This window comes from Aulonocara sp. 'chitande type north' Nkhata Bay, linkage group LG22 (assembly GCF_057382095.1).
Source record: "Aulonocara sp. 'chitande type north' Nkhata Bay isolate Kocher_YH1m ecotype deep benthic linkage group LG22, A_spYH_male_GT1.1, whole genome shotgun sequence".
NCBI lineage: Eukaryota > Metazoa > Chordata > Actinopteri > Cichliformes > Cichlidae > Aulonocara > Aulonocara sp. 'chitande type north' Nkhata Bay.
The window spans coordinates 456,053-476,216 of NC_141364.1; the positions used below are offsets into that span (position 1 = coordinate 456,053).

Genomic DNA, 20,164 nt, shown 5'->3' on the forward strand with positions numbered 1-20,164 from the left:
TTTCTGACCTGACATATTAAGTGTAAGTTCTTACCTTAGCTTAACATAATGGCTGGAAGCAGGGAGAGTGCCTAGCTTCATGAAGAGAAGGATGAGAATAAGTCAGATCTGCAGGTTTGTACAGGGACTCTGTGTCGGTGTGTGAGCGCAGACTCATAAACCTGCCAGTTTTCCTTCTGTAGTCCAAACTTCACTCTGACCTTCTCTTTCTTTCACTTATTTTCCCCCGTGAATGCTTTCAGCAAACGGAACATTGGCGTGTATGATCCGGTTGTTTCTGAGTGGAGTTTGGTCTGAAGAAAGGAAAAAGTGCACGTTTCAGACTGGAGAAAACAAAAGGTTTTAAGTGGAGTTTTATGTGAGGAACAAGGAAGTTGATGAAGAAGTGTGAAGGACAGGAATAACACGACGACCTAAAGACTGAGTTCAGTTTTTATGGAGGAACGTGAATCAATACGACGTGCATGTTTTGGACAGCAGGCGTGAAATTGGCTGATTTCTGACTGGACTTTGGTGCAAAGGGTCAAATCTGCAGGTTTCAGATTAATTTTGCTTTCCGCAGCACTGACATGCTTCACACATTTCTCAAATATAGACAGCTGCACAAAATGCAGATCTATGGGAGCTGAGTGTGGAGGTTAAAGGTCAGAGGTCACAGGGTTCAGGGGACGGAAACTTTGATCCAAAAATACAGCTCCCCTCCACCATCTCCATGATGGAGTTTGTGGTCTGGCTCTGTCCTCCTGCCGCTGCCTTCATGTGCATCGGGACGTTTCTGAGTGTCACACAGCTCAGATAAAGCATCATTTCTGAGTCCAAACAGGCTGTGATGGTTCTGGGGTTAACCCTGATCCCGAGGCTGATTCTGGACCTGTCACCTGTCGGCCCGTTGAATGCAGACGGGTCGGATCGAGCGGCAAGGATGCATCGTCAGCCGTCACCTTGGTGACGGCAGCTCCCAGCGCTGAGGTCGTTCTCCTGCAGATGTTTGGGGACTGAATCGTGCTGACGTGTGAACACTTTGTACGCCTGAAGGTCTGTTTAAAACTGGCTCAGTAAGTGTAGGGTGTTTCCTGCAGAGGAACAGGAAGTGATTCAGAGGCGCGGGGCAGTGTGTGGTGGCTGGACTCTGACCTCTGACCGTCTCTGTTTGCGAGGACAGGAATGGGTGAACGGCTCAGAGCGCTATCCTGGTCGTCACAGTTGGTTTGTAGGCTCAGGAATCTGCAGTGATCAAATCTGGAGCTGTTTGTGTTTTACACTCGGGGCTGAAGAGGTTAACGTGACGTTCCCGTAACACTCCTCTGACATTACCGTGACTGCACGCTGACCTGACTTGTTCCTCTGGACGTGTTGGGACACCGACATCCTGCTCAGAGGTTGTGTAACTGACGGTCGGTCGATACGAGACCAAGTGTTTTTTACTAGTTCTTCTTGTTGTGCCTCCTTTAAAATGTCTTTGAACTCTTCGTCACATTAAAGGTGGAACTGGCTGATAAGCATCAGCTGCTTACAGGGAGAGGAATGCAGCCTTGTCAGGCTCGCGATTAGCATCATTTATCACTTTCACTCGATAATCGCACACAGAGCATGTTTGATGTCTGAGATTTCAAATCAACCCAACTTTAGCTTCTAATGACCGACTCTTTGTAGCTGCTGAAACCTCGGTAGGATGAACATCTGTAAGAAACATCTGGTTTGATGTGAAGCGACTGCTCACCACAGACGTGGCTGAGGGATGTGAATCTGGACACTTTTATTTTTCATTGAATGATTTAAAGTAGACACGGCAGAGTGGCTCACGCTTTGCTCTCCGGACGACGAAGACGCTGGTGTGAAGGTCGACAACGAATGCGCCGGTGTGAAGGTTGAAGACGAAGACGTCGGTCGAGCGGTGTTGCTGTGATTCAGACCTGAAGCCGCTCGCCGTGGTATGAACGGTGTGAAAGCAGCCACAGAGTTGTATTGTTGAAACAACATGTTGCCGCCTTCACTCGAGCACACGTGCTGTCTAAGAAGAATCGATGTAAAATTCACACGCGTTCATGTTCCTCCTCAGGTGGATGCTGGCTTTCATGCCGCTGCACCTCAACATTCTGATCCATTAATGCTGTTCTCTTGGTTTGAGTGAAAGTATTATTGTGGATGTAATCCATACTTTTACACGTGTTATTTGTCCAAAGTAAGACAACCCCACCAGAGCTGGCTGCGTAAATATGTTTTCTTCACAGTAGAACTCAGAAAACTCATGTTTAATGTGTAAGGTTTGATTTTGCTTTTTACTATTTCAAGAGGCAAAGGAGCTCGTGTTGAATTTGATGATCTCAAAAATTTGAGACAGGAAACCAAAAAGCTGGAAAAGTAGAACTCCAGCCAATCAGGTTCATTGATTAACGTGACACAAACTGTGGAACAATTTCAGAATAAAGTTCGTCACTGTGAAGATCTCATCATCTACATAACAACACGTCGTCAGCGTGAATGTGGAGTAACGAGCAGCGTTTCATTAAAACATGGTTATGTGATGAAATCAGTGCAGACGCTTTATTATTAGTCTGTTTGTCTGAAACGTGCTGGATTCACCTGGATCCATTCGGACTCTGTGATCCTTCTTTTCTCAGTGAAACAGTTGAAAACTGTTTTTACAAACAGATGAATGAACCATCCCACCGTTCGTATGTCGATGATACACACTTACTCTCATCATTTTCCTCTGAGCGAGCATCTGTTCACGTGACCTGTGGGATTAGAATTGAACAGTTTGTCTGAACTCCAGCGCACGAGTCAGGACGCTCAGCATCATCGCTGAGCTCAGCCGTCGATACAGATGATGAAGATAAGATCACCTTTATTAGTCCCACACGTGGGAAATTTGTTTTGTCACAGCAGGAAGTGGACAGTGCAAAAGTTATGAAGCAAAAATTAGAATATAATAAGAATAAATACAGTACACATCTGTACAGAATAAGATACTATATACAGTAGAATAAAATAGAATAAAATATACAATAGGATAACAATAGAATACAAATGCTATATATAACTGAGTAAAAATACAACGATGCCAGAAAAGAGTATTGCACTTAGTGTTATTGCACATGTGTGGATATGTTTGATTGTTGGAGTCTTTATTGTGGAGTCTGACAGCCGTGGGGAGGAAAGACCTGCGAAATCTCTCCGTCCCACACCGTGGGTGCCGCAGTCTCCCACTGAAGGAGCTGCTCAGTGCTGTCACAGTCTGCTGCATGGGGTGGGAGATGTTGTCCAACAGGGGTGACAGCTTAGCCACCATTCTCCTGTCACTCACCACCTCCACTGGGTCCAGAGGGCATCCTGTGGATCAGCCTGTTCAGTCTCTTCCTGTCCCGGGCTGAGATGCTGCTGCCCCAGCAGACCACACCATAAAAGATGGCTGAGGCCACCACAGAGTCATAGAAGGTCTTCAGGAGTGGGCCCTCCACTCCAAACGACCTGAGTCTCCACAGCAGGTACAGCCTCCTCTGCCCTTTCCTGTAGAGGGCGTCTGAATTATCAGTCCAGTCCAGTCTGTTGTTCAGATGAACACCAAGGTACCTGTAGCTGTCCACAGCCTCAATGTCCATACCTTGGATGTTCAGTGGTTGCAGTGGAGGATGTTTGTGCCTGTGGAAGTCTACCACCAGCTCCTTGGTTTTATTAGTGTTGATCTGGAGGTAGTTCTGCTGGCACCAGTCTTGGGTCAGTCCTCTGTACTCCATGTCGTCCCCATCAGTGATGAGGCCGACTATTGCAGAGTCAATACCAGAGCTGCTCTCTGTATAAGAGTCTTCTCTGAAACTGAGAAGTCGGCCTTTTACATTAACTAGGTTAGACTGTTGCCATGCTCAGTTTGCAGGAGTCTCCAAACCATCAGCAGCTCATTAGGAGTAGATGGACATGTGACCATATTACTGCAGTACTGAAGGTACTCTGTTGGGTCCCAGTTCAGCACAGAGGTGTCTTTAAAATCCCTCAATTACTTCATAAAGGTGTCAGTGTGTGTGTGTGCGCGCTTTCTGACCTTACAGACACCTTTATGCTCTTCATGGACTGAAACGTGTGAGTGATGTTGTCGTGATCACACAGGTGTGTCACAGGTGTGTTTGTGGTGCTGAATCACTTTCACTTTAGTTTCCAAACAGACTCGTTGATTTATTTCCCTGTTTTTGTCGTAGCGGTGTAAACGGTCACCTTCCTCTGCACCGTGTTTTTTCTTCTTATCAGCTGAGATAAGCATCAGCAGGAAGCCAGTGTCTCAGTTTAGAAAGGAGGAAGTGAAAGCAGAAAATAAAGCACTTCAATCTGCCTGTTATCTAAGAATTTACCTGAAGTATGGAGTCATGTGTCGTCAGCGTGTTGGAGAAGCACAACTGAAATGACTGGATGACGGTAAAGAAAGAAGACCAACATCTGTTAGTGTTAGACTGCAGGCAGGGTCAGCCACACTCGCTCAGGACCAGCGTGTATGTTTAGCTGTGGTTTGCGTCCAATGCTGAGTCTACTGTGTGAAAATAACCCCTGTTAGGCTGAGCGCTGTTGTGATGTCAGCATGTCACACCTTTCTGTGTCATCGTACGTTATCAGAAAACAGTGAGCATGTGCTCCAGCCACATGCTCTGGGTGCTGCCCTTCAGCAAGCTTCCAGGAGATGGCCAATCAGACGGGCCTCTAGGGAGATCTTAAAGAGACAGGAGCTGAATGAGCTCGTTTCAGAGGCTGAAACGCAGGTTCAGAAACAGGGGGATGATTGTGAAGCTTCTCTGTGGAGTTCAAGCAGAAAGGTCCAGCACGATGTTTACAGCAGATTGTTCAGTCAAAATGTCACATTAACTAAACACAAGTCTAAAAAAATCTTCTACTGATGAAAAAGCAGAAGCTGATGAAGGTCAGAGGTCATTCAGCAGATGAGTTTAAATAAAGGCCTTCCTCTGTCAGCTGACTAAAGTGCAGTCATGTGACCTGCAGGCCGTCGTCCCACACAGACAAATGGGCCGTTGTTGTTGTTGTTGTTGTTGTTTCAGCTGATTCGGCCTCCTGGCTCATGAACGCTCAGCTGATGTCACATCAGGTGGTCAGCTGTGACGACGATGGTAATCACATGATGTCTGCGGGTTAGTTTCTGGTGTTTTCACAGATGAAACTGTCCTGATGTCAGATAAAGATGAAATCTCTGGTTCACTTCCACCTTAAACTTCCTCGCACACTCGTTAAACAGACTCGTTTCACTTCCTATAATCAGACCGGCCCGTACCACCTGCAGCCAGACGAGGGAGGAAGAGTCTGTTCCTCCTCCTCGCGTTGGCGTGACAGATCTCCTGCTAGCAAACACAAACGCACAGTTTACACATTTTCCGCCGCTCACATCACTCCTGCAGGAAAAGGCCTGACTTCTGATTTTAGGCACAAGAATAAGACTTCCCAGGATGAAGCTGTCGACTTCACATCATTCATTGACAGAAACCCAAACGTTCGCCTCGGTTCAGCGACGTGTTTAGACGTCACACGTGACAAAAAAAGCAGCTGTAGTTGTGTTTTTCTCCCAGCTCATAACAATCCAGAGTTAAGGCTGCCACAAACGATTACTTTGATAGTCGACTAGTCACTGATTATTTTTGCGATTAGTCGACTAATCAGATCATCATCCATTGGACGTAAAACGTACAGCTTATTGCACCAGCAGCATCTGCTCTTATATAACTATCATTAGCTTACAGCTTTAAGTGTTTCAGGTCTGTGCTAACTAAAAATAAAGACAAGATGATAGTTTATTCAATTTTAATAAAATTTGCAGATTGTTTTGGTGAAGTTTAATAAACTCCTTGCTTTCTAAAATATAACAGGACACCGGAGTAAATTCTCGAGCATCTCACACTTCTGATAATCAGCTGTCTGCTTGACGTTTATTCAGCTGTGTAAAAACTATAACTTTAATCTCAGCCAAACCGATTTACTCAGGAACAAATAAAATACTAAAAAAAAAAGCCAAACAACAACATTTTAAGTTATCTAAGTGACTCATATATCATGTTTAACCTGAGTAGCGAAAGACGGCGGTGGTTTTGAAAACGATTTGCCGGGAGTCCGCTGTTCTCACGGCTCTAGTGAGCCTAGCCCCCGGCTAGCTATCGAGCTAGTGGGTAACAGACGTCTCCGAAAACGTCGGAGCGCTTTTGAAAATATGCGGTGTCTTGATAAACTGAGCAGATATTTGAGGTTTACACAGCTACATTCTCCCTGAAAATATGTTAAACGTTTATTTTGTGACCCAGAAAGAATAATAAGAGTAATATTAAAACTAACTAGCTGCCGCCATTGTTGGAAACTGGGCGCTATGAATTCTGGGATAGGTTGGGCCACGAAGTATACACCTGACCCATCCTTCAAATCTGGGGAAATGAAGGACGCATTTTTTTGGCCACGTATGGGGCAGTCTTCGAATTTGGACAGTCTTTGCCGTGTCGCTGTAACTTAATCGGCCTACAGATGAGGCCTTCAAAGGATGCAGCCCCTGAATTTGGACACAGCTTCTTCTTCTTCTTCGGGGTTTAACGGCAGCTGGCATCCTTGTACATGCAGTGCTGCCATCTTCTGTTTCAGTCCGTTATTGCACTCTTAAATCCTGCTACTTATTCCTGCGGCTTTTGGGATCTTACAAAGCTTCAAACGACGTAAATTAGTCGACGACGATTTTAATAGACGACATAATCGTGGCAGCCCTACTAGAGGTCTGAGTGCAGCTCCTAACAGGGAAATGTAGCGCGTCAGGTCATCGGCTCACAGCTGAATTACAGTGAGTTCAACCTGAAGGCTGAACTTCAGGTGATTGCTCTGATCCTGCAGGTCAGGTGACAGAGGATGATTCGATTGACAGAGCAGAGCGCAGGACATCCTCTCTGGGCCTCCGTCAGGAGTCGGAGCCGCAGGCTGAATTCCTGGCTGCTGATCAGGGTGGATGTGGAGCGTGAAGCTACATGTTCCTGGCCTCCACATTCTTCCCTTATCGTCTGCTGAAATGTGCTGGACCGAGTCCAGAGCAGACGCTTGATTCAGTCCTGCGTGGAATCGGGCCGCATGCCCACGTAAAAACAGCGTTTCACGCCTGTGCTGCTCATGAGCTCACACATGAAAGGTGTGGGAGGAGCTTACACGTCTTATTAATCTTAAAAACCAGCACGCAGAGCTTGCTGCAGCATAGATGTGTTGACAGTGCTTCCACACTTTTCTAGATTCTCTAAAAATGAAGTAGAAATCATTTATTTGTTTCATGTTCTGTGTGTAAGAAGTCAGAATATATATTATAAAAGTGCACGAGCGCTCCCTCAGCGTCGGTCTCCACTGATCTGCAGCGCTTATTAAATGTCCCACCTGAGGGGTCAAAGGTCAGAACTGTGTGATTTAATCAACAGCTGGAGTCAAGTTTCAGGATCAGCTTGAGAAGAACGCCCAGAAACACACACACACAGCAGAACTGTGTGTTTGGACACACCCAGTGTTTAGTCATGCTCGATGTGTTTGCCTTGTTGACGTCTCTGAGGGTTCCCACGTAGCTGGGTGTCTCACTGCGTTCCTGTTTCCCTGCCATGTGGGGACGTTTGGGGGAATTTTCTGTGGTTTTTGGGTCTCAGATGTTGGGCTCGCAGTCATTTCATCGCTGTGTGTAAATCTGCTGTTGCTTCCCTGCATTGGTGCTGCTGTAAGGACATGTGAGAGTTCACAGGAAATCACAGCAGAATAAATGTGAAGGCTGTAAGCTGGCTGAGAGTGTCAGCCGTTCATGTTTGAACCTGCAGAGCTCGGAGAGCCTTTATGTAAGCATTAATAACTGAAGTGCAGCTCTTGGGTATTTTCAGCATGATTAGTTACTGTGTTTTAATCAAACTGACAATATTTGTGAAACTTTTAGATTTTTTTAAAAACTACAAATAAATCAGATGGTGTCTGACAGCCAGCACGGTCCAGGTGTTTCTATTAACTTAATCTATCCATATAGGATTTTCAAAATAAAGCAGGCTGGATATAAATTTGTTGCTAGGTGTAAAGTGAAGGTGGAAACTGTGAACTTCCAGCTGTTAAAGCTGTGATGATGATAGTAGTCATTTAATTAGATCAACGTTTCTCTCTCCACAGATCGTGCATGAACGTGCAGCTTTGAACTCTCCACACTTTGGATTTGACCTTTTTTTTTTTTTTTCTTCACCAGATTTGTAGAATAAACACGTTTTTTTTTTTTTTTTTCTTCAGCTGCTAAAGAGCCGTTGAATTAATCGGGGACATCCCGACTCCACCCTGTGCCGGCATTTTGGGGGTTTTAGGCACCTGAGCTTTGTCGTCAATCAAGTTTTTGGCCTGAATGCCCCAAGATTACCCTCAGGCTGTAGTTCCTCCTCTGGCCTGCAGGGCAGCAGCAGAGAGCAGCGTCCGGCCGTTGGACAGACCGAGCCTCGGCATGAGCGACTTCTGGCACAAGATGGGCTGCTGCGTGGTAGCTAAACCACCGCCGGTGAGACGTGCTGTCTTTTGATAACTTTAAATGCTGCATGTGATTCTAAGTTTGTACAAATATTAGAATTAATCATGTTAGCTAATGTTAGCGGATACAATGTTTCAAAGCTGAAGTTAACTGGTAACTGGTAACTACCGGGGTGGCTGTAGCTCAGGTGGCAGAGCAGGTCAGCCACTAATCAGAAGGTCGGTGGTTCGATCCCAGGCTGCCTCCTGGCTGCATGTCAAATATCCTTGGGCAAGATACTAACCCCATGTTTGCCTACTGGTGGTGGTCAGAGGGCCCGGTGGCGCCTTTGTCCGGCAGCCTCGCCTCTGTCAGTGCGCCCCAGGGCAGCTGTGGCTACAATGTAGCTGCCATCACCAGTGTGTGAATGTGTGTGTGAATGGGTGAATGACTGAATGTAGTGTAAAGCGCTTTGGGGTCCTATGGACTAGAAAAGCGCTATACAAATGCAGGCCATTTACCATTTACCAACTTGGACTAGCTAAAACGATGGCTGATGCTTAGCAGGTAAATGAAGTGGACAGTTATGTGATCGGTGTTGTTTATGTGCCTGAACGTGACGCTGCACAGGTAAAGGCGGGGCTTGTGTGCTCTTCCACAAATGTCCCCACGAGGCCTCAGAGTTACTGTGGCCTCCACACACACATATGCACAGCTTCCCTTTTCTCTGTGACCTCTGACCTCTGCAACTGTCGCTTCTCTTTTTGCTTCACGTGACATAAACAGAACGCAAACATCAGCACAGATCTCCACGTTACACCCAATAAAAGGTTCCTGATGGTAGCGACGCTGCCGTGACGGGAGGAAGTGCTGCTGTGGCCTTTCTCCCCAGAGAGCCTCCTCCTCTTCCTCCTCCCTCCTTCCTCTGGCTCTATTTTTAGCTCTGTGTTTGTTCCATTGTGGCACTACAACAATACACCTTTAATAAACACAGCGAGACGCACCGATGCCAGCGCTGACTTCACTCAGGAAGTGTGCGTAAGGTTAAAGTGGGCAGGTTTGAACTCCAGCCGCACAAAGTTTATCATAGAAGGTTTTGGTGGACGTTTCATCGTTATTGTGCGTATTTTCACATCGTCTCTTTGTGCAGCTGTTTGTGATAAAGTTGTGACGGTGTGAGTAATGTAGACGTCATTAAATCAAAGAGAAGTGGGGTTGTTTCTGCGCACGCTCAGTTTGTCGTCAGCACTACAGATGTTGTGTAACGTCTGAGGCTGACTGCACATATTTCACCCATCAGGTCCTGCGTAAATTCCACTCGAACGAGCAAACGCGTCGCCTGTTTTAAGGTTTTTACATTTTCGTCTTTTTGGGGCGGAGCTTTTACATTTGGCCTGTTTAGGACGAGTGGATGATGTCGGCCATGTTGGAGGTCTGTGAGCTGATCCTGGCTATGATCCTTCCAGACTTTCACCAGCTCAGACGGCTCTGACTCACTGATTACACGATGACGATGACGAGGGTGGGTGTAGTGTTTAGCTGCTCAACACAGACGTTGCCAGGAGATTTGTTTTCTTCTTCTGCTGTTTGCTCGGCAGCGTCTCAGGGTTACGTAATGAAGCCACTGAGCGTGCTCAGTTTGTAAACCTTACATCAGCTCAGATTCAAATTCAAATTCAAATTTTATTTGTCACACACACACAACCATACACAGTATGACATGGGGGTGAAATGCTTGTAGCTGTACAATGCCCGACCATTAAATGACAGAAGAAAAGTTTTACAATATTTACAATTTACTACAAAAATTTACAATTTTCTGCACTTTGATTGGATCTCTGACGTTTCAGAAACATAAAGAAAAAGCTTTGATTACAAGTTTTTAGAGTCATGGAAATAACCTGAGGCAGAGAGGAAGGGTGTGTGCAGGAGAGCCCTCCACACAAGGGAAAGACCACAACACTGTCACAGAGACACACACTGGTGTCTGGGACTGAAGTGAGCGTGTCTGCACTGCTGTTTGAAGGTCAGGTCATGTGACAGGAGTTAAAACAGGCAAACTCACATCTCTGTCACAGACTTTGGATCTTATTAAAAACATGTGTGACCCTGTAAACAAATGCAACGTACCTACAACCCTGCAGAAGGAGCACAGACACACAACACAGACGTGTGTTTAAGTCTGTGGGAGACGCCAAAGACACCACTGCAAACATGGCTGGTCGCTGCTCACGCACAGAAGGCCCACGTAACAAACACATGAAAAGACAAAGGAAAAAACTGAATTGCACAAACTGCTGTGTGTAATTTATTTTATTTTATAAACCAAAAGGAAACCTGAACAACGGAGACACAAGAATCCTGTAAAACGGACAATTTAATAAAGGGCTGTTCTGTTCTAATGGCAGCAGCACGTACTGGAGTGAATGTGGGACCCCTGGTGTGGAGCAGGATGTAGGAGGGACCCCGGTGCGCCTCGCACTGATTGGATGATTGACGGGTGTTATTTTAACCTCCCGCTGAGTCAAGCGTGACTCGTCCAGTTTGTCAACCGAGCAGTTGTTTTATTCCTGACGTTGCCATGACGACCGCCACCCCCGCGGAGGAGGCGGCGCGCGAGCCGAGCGGCGACGATTCACGTTCAGAGGGGGCAGCGTGGCCGAGCGGGACCCGCGTCTGTTTACACCTGTGTGTGTGTGTGTGTGTGTGCCTGCACACCTGTGTGTGCGTGTGTGTGCGTGCACACCTGCGTGTGTGTGTGTGTGTGTGTGTGTGTGTGTGTGTGTGTGTGTAAATAATCAGTTTATCAAATCATCTGAATCTCTAATTCTGGTGTTTCTTTCTTGGATTTCAAATCGATTCAGTGATTTGATTCGGGGCACGGTTATTCCGGGTTTATTTCAGTGTTTTATTTGTTCCTGAGTAAACCGGTTTGGCTGTGATTAAAGTTAAGCTTCATAACATATTACTCACAGTTAAATTAAGAGGCTCCAGAGCTGTGACATCAAGTACGCTGGTGTTCCAATTGTACAAATCGCGAGTCCGTGCTCGCCAAGTACACGAGTAAGGGTGTCATCTGCATAGCAGTGAAAATGTTTCCTGTGGAGCTCCATGATCAGCTGTTTATGAAGGACAAACACACATCAGAGACTCTAATGTGTGTCTATATGATCATAGAAGAAGAAGAGGAGGAAGATTGATCGCAGCATGATCGGAGAACCGACTAACTTCATCCACCTCACACACATCGGCTCTGGAGAGATGGCAGAAGGCCTGCAGCCGGTCAGTAACAATCCTGTCTACCTGTTTACTCACCATGCAGCCGTGTGTGTGTGTGTGTGTGTGTGTGTGTGTGTGTGTGTGTGTGTGTGTGTGTGTGCACATCACAAATCAGCGCATAAAAAATGGGTAAGTAACAACAGGGACGTTTGAGAACAAAGTAAAATACTGAGCAGAACAATGACGTGTGTGAAACCATCACTCTGAACAGAAACCAGTTACAGGTATGATGGAAGCTGTCGCACTTCAGTCGTAACTTGAACCGTAGCGTGTTCGAGTTTTACCGCGGGTCGCCCGTCGACCCCAGACTGGGATTGTGCCTCTACTGGAACTGAACCAGCAGCCTCTACTGGTGTAAACCCCTACAGTTTGGAGCAACAGCATTTTAATATATACTCTGTGTTATAGATGAGAACACCCACATACAGTTCAGTGTTACACCTGTTTAAACCTTTGACGGATTTATTGGTTATAAAGAAGGTGTGACTGTGTCATTTTAGTTCATCATGATTGTTGTCTTCTGTGTTTGATGCATGTGAGTGTGCTATGTAAAGAAGTGTTGTTGTGTTTTACAGTCTGGGTCGGTCCAGGAGCAGATGAGGTCCAAAGGCCCAAACATGAACGGCAGGAACAGCCTGTTATAGCCGGTAAACCAGCTCAGCTTCTCTTTTCATTTCAGCTCATTTAGCATCACAGGCGAAGATGTTCCAGCAGCCGCTGTTAAAAATCACTTTTTAGAAAAGATGAGTAAAGGACTGATTATTTAGTCGGGTCCAGGACTGTATGGTTTCCTGTACCGTGGTATGCAGATCTTCTGTACCTATAACGAAACAGGAAGTAACCCTGAGTAGGTTAAAAACAGAATAGACAGCTGGCAGCCTTAGCTCAGTGTGGTTGAGCCCGAGCTTCCTGTTAGCGATTGAAGCAGCGATGAACCCTGCCTTCCCGTTAAACCTGAGTGTGCACCTTGCACCTGTTTGATCTCCATGGGTCACTTTATCGCAGAACACAACCTGATGAAACAGAACTACAGTTTTTTGTATTGTCGGTAATGTCCTTAGAAAAACAAAAACCAGCTGTGGTGCTGAGCCGGTCCGACGGTTTCCGTCCACCCACCCTGACACCCCTCCTGCACACTCTGACCCTGTCACCACCCCCCCGCACTTTGTCACCATTCATTTGACCAGTAGAGGGCACTTGCCCATAAACTGTAACTATTACATAATTGTTTATGCTGCAGCACACCTCCAGCATCGGTCAGTTCACTGTTCCTCCACGTGTTTAGAGTTTGTGGAAGTGTACAGATGTTTATCCTGATCCCCAGAGGATGAACCCTTTGGATTGAAGGATGTTCTGCCTGTAGGGGGCGCTGACTGCCACATTTTTACACTAGTCAGCACCGTTTGACGTTTCCTGTCTTTCATCTTCTAGGAGTGTATGACATCGACCCAGACCAGCTGACCGAACTCTTTCTTCTCCACACTGAGCCTCGCCTCTAGCACTTGACTGCCAGCCAGGTGCTTTGACTCCCTCCTCCACCCTACTGAAGTGCCCTTGTGCAAAGCGCTGAACCCCTAACACCTACAGGAGGCACTAGCCTGACCAGATATAACTGTGGATTTTTTTTACTCACAAAGACTGATAATCAGTTCCCACCTTTGAAGAAACCAGAATAAAACTAATATTTTTGGTCACTACAGGTTTCCCTGTCAGTATTAACGTCATTAGACTCCATTTCCCAGCATCCATTTCAATTTTTTCAGTATCAAACAAATGACAGGATGTCTGTATTTATGAAAGAAAAAGTTTTCTGGCTCCAAAGTGTTCGATTTAAGATTTCACGTGGACGTTTTTTGTGGAGTGTTTTTTACTGGACTTCATTTCGAGGATGGCCCGTTGTTTAGTATTCAGCTCCTGAAGGATCATTACACCTTCTGGGGCTTCGTCAGCAGATTCTGAACCGTGCGTATGTTCAGGGATCACGTGTCCAAAGTGATTACATCACTGGATGCCGTCTCCCAGGACGCTGCTGGTGCTGAATTTTAAAGGACTCTTGTTTTAGGAGACGGGAAAGTCCCATGAATCCCTGCTACACTGGACTGCACTGTGTGTGCTTGTGCTCTTACATGTCTATCTTTGTGGAGACCTGTGTGATTGTTGGATCATGTGAGGACATGCCTGCAGATTGAGATTTGTTGTTCAGGTTGTGTCATGGAGGGTCCTCACAACGATAGAAATCCAGGCATGCAGGACTGGACCCACAGTCCTAAACCTCCACTAGAAAAACACCAAAAATTATCATTATTATTATTATTATTATTCAGAAAGTTCTTTGTTTTTATTTTTAACGCTTTTTAAATTCTTCATCCAATTACTGTGTTACTCAAACTGTGGTTCAGGGACCCCAAACGGGGCTTCAGATGAGATATTTTAGCTCCCTGTTTTTAGCGCACTGCTTGAAAGGCCTGTTGTAAGCTAAGGTGTCACAGTTATTACTGCTTTAAACGTGTGTAATCTTCTGCTGTTCCTGATTGGCTGTCTCACATCTGCTCAGCTGTTATCCAGATGTTCAGGTTGATCTCAGCTCACAAACCAAATGTGTTTAATGTTGTCTTGAAAAAGATCATTTTGTAGTTTTTGAAACATCTGCTGATAAAAACTGCTTCGTGTAAGTTTCACTGCAGCTCTTCTGTCACAGCTGAAGATTCGTCCACGTTGTATTTATTTTTGCAAATCACACTAACGTACAGGTTGGTCCAGCTGTTCCCAGCTCTGTGTGCACCAGCCAATCCTGTTTCACATCCAGTTATTAAATGTGTTTGCCAGTAAGAGCCAGCACTGATTGTTTCTCCAAACACGCACACAAACGCAGCACAGTCAGGACAGTGAGCCACATCTGATTGGTCTGTTTATTCGAGTCGCGCCGTTCATGAACGCCATCCTGTGCCCGGATGCTCTAACAGCAGCACTGACTCGTCAGGGAAAACTGTCTGACTGGTTACCGCGGAAACCACAGAGTGACATGGCAGCTGGGCACTTGCTCCACATCGACAATGGCGACGACGGGAACGTAAGTGCCCGAGCTTCTGGTGCATTGGTGAACTGTGCAGAGCGTGGGAGGAGTTATTGTATTTGACTCGGCTCGTTCCAGCTTCCCACTGAAAACGTTTGTGTTCACAAACTGAGACATGCGGCATTAACGCTGCCGTTAAACCAGCTTCAGGAACGCCTCTGACCGTGTCAACACTCGACTTGAAACCTGAACGTGTTGTACTTTGGTTCAAAGACACGGGGACTGTTTTAATGGACACAAAGGAAGGATAGGTCTCTGATTCCAACACTTTCACCCGGGACAAACTGTTTTCCTGTGGAGCATCGTTGTTTTGGATCATTTTAGCTCCAGAAACTGTTACTCTCATTCTAGACTCATGCTGGGAACCTGAACGTCTCCTCCACCGAGGCCTGAAGAAGATCAGGATGTTTTCTTAAGATCAAGATGTTCAGCCTGAGATTTTTTCCCAGACTAGTTGAAACTCGCATCTTCTTCCTTTTTTGTGTCATATCAGACGTATTTAATCCTCCTGAGAGAAAATGTTCAGGCTGCTCTGAACGCTCAGCTTCCAACAGCTTGTTCTACTTTTATAACGCATCTCTGCCCACCGACTAACTGCAGGTTTCCAGACACTGACCAATGAGAAAACAGTGGGATTTAGGGAGGGCTGTCTTAAAGAGACGGGAGCATACGAGGGATTGTTTGGATGTGGGAGTCGTGCACAGATAATGATTTGATTACAAAAATCTGACCACGTCAGAAACCGTCCCGACTGCGGTGACTTTACAAAGCGTGTAGGTGGAGACGAGGACGTCCAGGCTGGAGTCGACGTTGTGGCTCATTCTCGCTCTTGGATTCTGGGAAATGAAGCCTCTTCCTGTCGACAGTCCTTTCCCTTCAGGTGGAAACAGACAGAGTGCTTTTGTGTCACACTATGCTTTTATTTTGTGATAGACGCTGATTCTATTGGTGCATATGATTGTTGCACTGAGAGTGCTGATCACAGAGCTTCTCTGGAAGAGCCTCGGTGGGAACGCTGTCCAAAACCACACAGTCTTCATCAGATTAACTTTTCCTTTTGCAGCTGTTTGTCATCTGACACTGATAAACTCTGATGTCAGCCAATCAGCAGCCCCCCCGCAGCTGCGCTGGGATTAAAGTGAATGCAAATGATTGGGCAGAAGGGTTTTAATGGATTTCTTCTGAGCTGTGTTCACGTTTGATTGGCTGAGGAAACTGTCAGTCAGCGAGCTGTGGGGGTTTTGGTTTTAAAGCTGTGAGCGTGAAACATGACACTTCCTGCTGGTCCAATGATGGTCTGCCCACCCGGCGAGATCTGAGGAACGAGCTGAAGTCGGCAGCGAAGCTGCTTCCTGCGTCCGTTACTGTGCAGATGACTGATGTGAAACGTTGAACTCTTCTGTGCACTGAGTAATAAACTGGATCACACATTAGACTCGTGAGCCTGGCTCGGTTTACGAGGATATTTGTTCAAAGATCTGGAAGGTTTTAACTTTGCATGCAGGAAAAGTCACGTTAATGAAACCTGCAGCAGCTGCATCCTTGTGTTTACAAAACCTGAGTTTGTCACATCATCATCATCAGGTTTGTGTGGCGTCTTGTGTTGTGTAAGCGGCTCCTCCTGCAGAGGCACAAAAACACCTTTATTCTTCTTATGTAATGCGTGTCTCATGATGGCTGAATAAATCTGTCTCACCAAACCTGTGTTTGTGGCTTAGTGTGACAAGAGTGGAAGTTTATTCTAAGAGTAGTACAAACATAACACTTTGATCAGTCCTAAAGTACTGAAACGTGGATGGGAACGCCTTTGAGGGTCGATGGTTCAGTTTCATCTCGTAGGCCTGGATGTCTTACAAATGTTTGAATTCAGGTCAGGGGTTGGTCAGTCCACATCACCGCTGCAGACAGGACGGGGCTCCACCCACCTGTCACTCACACCTCACCACTGTCTCTCTGCCATTCCTGACTTCCTCTCTGGCAGCCAATCGTCTGCTTTCTCTGATCCACGAAGACACCGAAGCTGCTTTTGTCCTTCTCCGTCAGCACTCTCAGAGCAACCATCACATGTGTGGTTGTCTTTCTCCGCAGCACCATCCTGCAGAGTAGCCACATTCTCTGCTAGCAGCACCTTACAGTGTCCATACATACAGACTGCAGTGGCTGTAGTGCACCTGTGTATGTCTCACTCGTGTACATGACCCTGTGTTTCTCCCTCTCACCTGTCCTTCTGCAGTCCTCTCCTCAGCAGCACCCAGCACCCTCTCCCACTGGGACACTCCTTCTCTCTCCTCTAACTGACCTCTGAGCTGTGGGGCAAACACTTTGACAACATCACCGATTTAATGTCCACTTTCAAATGCATGATCCTGTCTGACGCTCTCTTCACCCACAACACTGTTCACATCAGGATGCCCCACAGCTTGAACCCACCTCCACTGCTCCTGGCCCTGCTTCCTTTCCAACTGCTCTCCATCATCGCAGCAGCGCTCCCGGTGGCAGTGCCTATATTTAGATTACTGATGTTGTTCCTCTCTTCAAGCACAGTCTCCACCAGCACGCTGTTGGCCAACAGCACTGAGGTCTTAAATGCACTACATGGACAAAAGCATTGGACCAAACCACTTAATCTTTAAATGCAGGTGTTTTCAGGCACAGGTGTATAAACTCACTCGCGCAGGCTGGGCCGTTCCTCCGAGCTCACCGAATCAGACTCAGCCTGGCTAGTGTTAGCACAGGAACAGCTCCTGTAGCTTAATGTGCAGGACTGACGGGGACCAGAGGTGCTCTGACAGAAACTATGAATGAGCTCAAACAGGTCTAAGGAAGGCCGCAGCATCGCTTTCTCGTGAAGCGTGAGTCTGTGCACAGGCTAATGAGAAACACTGAGAGTCAGGGCAGACGTGTGTTTCTACACGTATGACCCCGTTCACAGGCTGCGTTCACATTTTATTACATGCAGCTGTGCACAGACCGCAGAGCTATAATGATGATGGTTAAACTAGGTGTTTCTATGGAAACGCCAGCCGAGCACTGAGGAGGAAGCAGGACGAGTGGAAACACGGAGGCGGTCAGAGCTGGTTTGTTACAGGCTGAGCGTGTGTGGGAAACGCGTGTGTGATGTCATAAATGTTCCACGCTTTCAAAGAGAAACAGCGCAGAAAAGCTCCGGCTCCACGTTCCTGCCCCGAGCCGCAGAAACGCTTTTATTATGTTTGTGTGTTTTATATCTGAACTCTGGTATACAGCAGCAAACGTCCACAGCAGGGTGTTTGTGGCTTTGAAGGAAAACGGTGTCCATCTGCAGTCACGAGCAGCACATGTTTATACAGACAGATTGAGACTACAGAGGCTTTTATTTTGTAGGATCACAGAAATGCTTCTGGCAATAATTTTACCTTTATGTTGAAAATCAGTTCTTGACATGTTCTTCTTCAATTATAGTGATAATAAACCCCCCTCATTCAGCCATGGGTGAAAAACCTGAAGTCAAAAATGTGTTTTTATTATTTATGAGGCTCAGTAAGAGTTCTTAGCCTTGGAAAAGCTCCCCGAGCTTTTTCCAGACGGTCGATGCCCTTCATGGACAAACCCCTCGCCTCATGGAAACGCTGCATCGAGAGTGCTGAAGCGAATATCTGATCAACAATAAGCTGGAGCTGCTCTTTCTTGAGTTAATGTTCGGAACTTTGATTTCTGTTTTGGGGTTTGTGGGTCCTTTTTTGATCAGCTGTAAAACAGCCTGTTTGTTGTTTCCAAGAAAAGCTGTTTTGTCTCACTTTTGATCGGGACTGTGTGTCCTCGCAGTTCATTGTTCATTTAGAAGACACTCTCTTGAAGAGCTCTCGCGATCTTAAGATAAGATAACCTTTATTAGTCCCACACGTGGGAAATTATTGTTAAAGCAGTGGACAGTTGCATAGACAAATTAGAGAAAAACACTGGAATAAGATGTCAATAAGACTGTACACAATAGAATAGAATAAAATACTATAGACAATCAAATAAAATAGAATACAAATGCTATATATAATATGAGTATAATACAACGATGCCAGAAAAGAGTATTGCACTTAGTGTTATTGCACATGTGTGGATGTGTTTGATCAGCTGAAGTCTTTGTTGTGGAGTCTGACAGCCGTGGGGAGACCTGTGAAATCTCTCCGTCCCACACCGTGGGTGCAGCAGCCACTGAAGCAGCTGCTCAGTGCTGTCAGAGTCTCCTGCATGGGCTGGGAGATGTTGTCCAACAGGGGTGACAGCTTAGCCACCATTCTCCTGTCAAAGCTTGGCTGAATTGTGTTAAATCGTTAGAGATGTATCTAAACAGAGACATGTCTGTCATATCTGTGCTCCGTCACCCTCAGCAGCTCGGTGATTATCTGATAATCATTCGATTATCAGCACCTGGCTGCTAGCGTTGACTTTGTCAGCTCACCCAGTGTGGACATATGTGTCTGTATGTGTGGCTCCCCTGAAGTCACTGAGGGCGGTGAAAAGATCGATTTGAATTCTGATTAATTTGTAAAATGCAGCCAATTATCTTCTGTCTTTGTGTTAAATATTGCACTAAGCTGTGAAGTGTAATGGGTCGTACGCTGCATGCGCTGCTGCGTCGCCGCTGTTCAGGGCTGGATGGTCTCATTTATGTGCAGTGACAAGCACAACATACAGCAAGTATAAGGTGTTAAAACTGTGTTTGAATAAATCTGTTGTTACTGTCCTCCCAGCTGACAGTCTTTTTGAGTGTTCAGTCTTTGACAGATGGAGAAAAAGCAGAAAAACACATTTCGGTTGGCTTGAGACTCGCACACAGTCGGCTCTGTGTTCCTGTTTATGGAGTTTCCTCAGCAGTGACCTCACTTCCTTCCTGTCAGCCTTCATTTCCTGACCAGCGGCTGGTTTCATACAGACCACTTACACACACAGCAATGTTTCCATCACTTCAGAGCAAATCTCAGTGAAGTACTAACTGTAACTGTCATGATTTACGTTACAGGGACCTAAAGGTTCTGGGCCCAGGCAGACCAGAACCCACAAGGTGACTGTGTGTCCCCATAAAGCAGTGAAACAGGAACAGTCACACACCCACAGACATGTTTTCCTTTTCTTTATAAATGCTCTCTGTGTTCAAGTGTCCACACAAACTCTGCCGTTTCAGTGATGCGAGTCACCGAGACAAACCAGCGCGGCTCTCAGGTTTTCTTTTTTCCTGGGTGGGGAGTCGGGATCAGGCGTGGGGTGGTGACACACTACAAAAGACATTTACTTCAGCAGCAAACATACCTTACATCAGGCTCTGCTAACAGATGGGTTGCAGTTGTAGATTATCCCTCGTGTCATACACA

General features: G+C 46.2%; 1 protein-coding gene across 4 annotated transcripts in view; it reads left to right on the top strand.

Moving 5' to 3' along the window:
• cdc42se1 (CDC42 small effector 1) overlaps nt 1-14,424 on the top strand; it is a 14,873-nt gene extending 449 nt beyond the window's left edge. For 2 of the 4 annotated variants that reach the window (XM_086280158.1, XM_086280160.1), the window contains exons 2-5: nt 8,260-8,518; nt 11,645-11,749; nt 12,322-12,393; nt 13,178-14,424. In XM_086280158.1, coding sequence (XP_086136284.1) covers nt 8,369-8,518; nt 11,645-11,749; nt 12,322-12,390 — 324 coding nt within the window. In that variant the 5' untranslated portion in view covers nt 8,260-8,368 and the 3' untranslated portion in view covers nt 12,391-12,393; nt 13,178-14,424. Of the gene's footprint in view, nt 1-8,145; nt 8,519-11,644; nt 11,750-12,321; nt 12,394-13,177 lie in introns of all 4 variants that reach the window. The other 2 variants (XM_086280157.1, XM_086280159.1) reach the window with 1 other exon arrangement.
• The last annotated feature ends 5,740 nt before the right edge of the window (nt 14,425-20,164 follow it).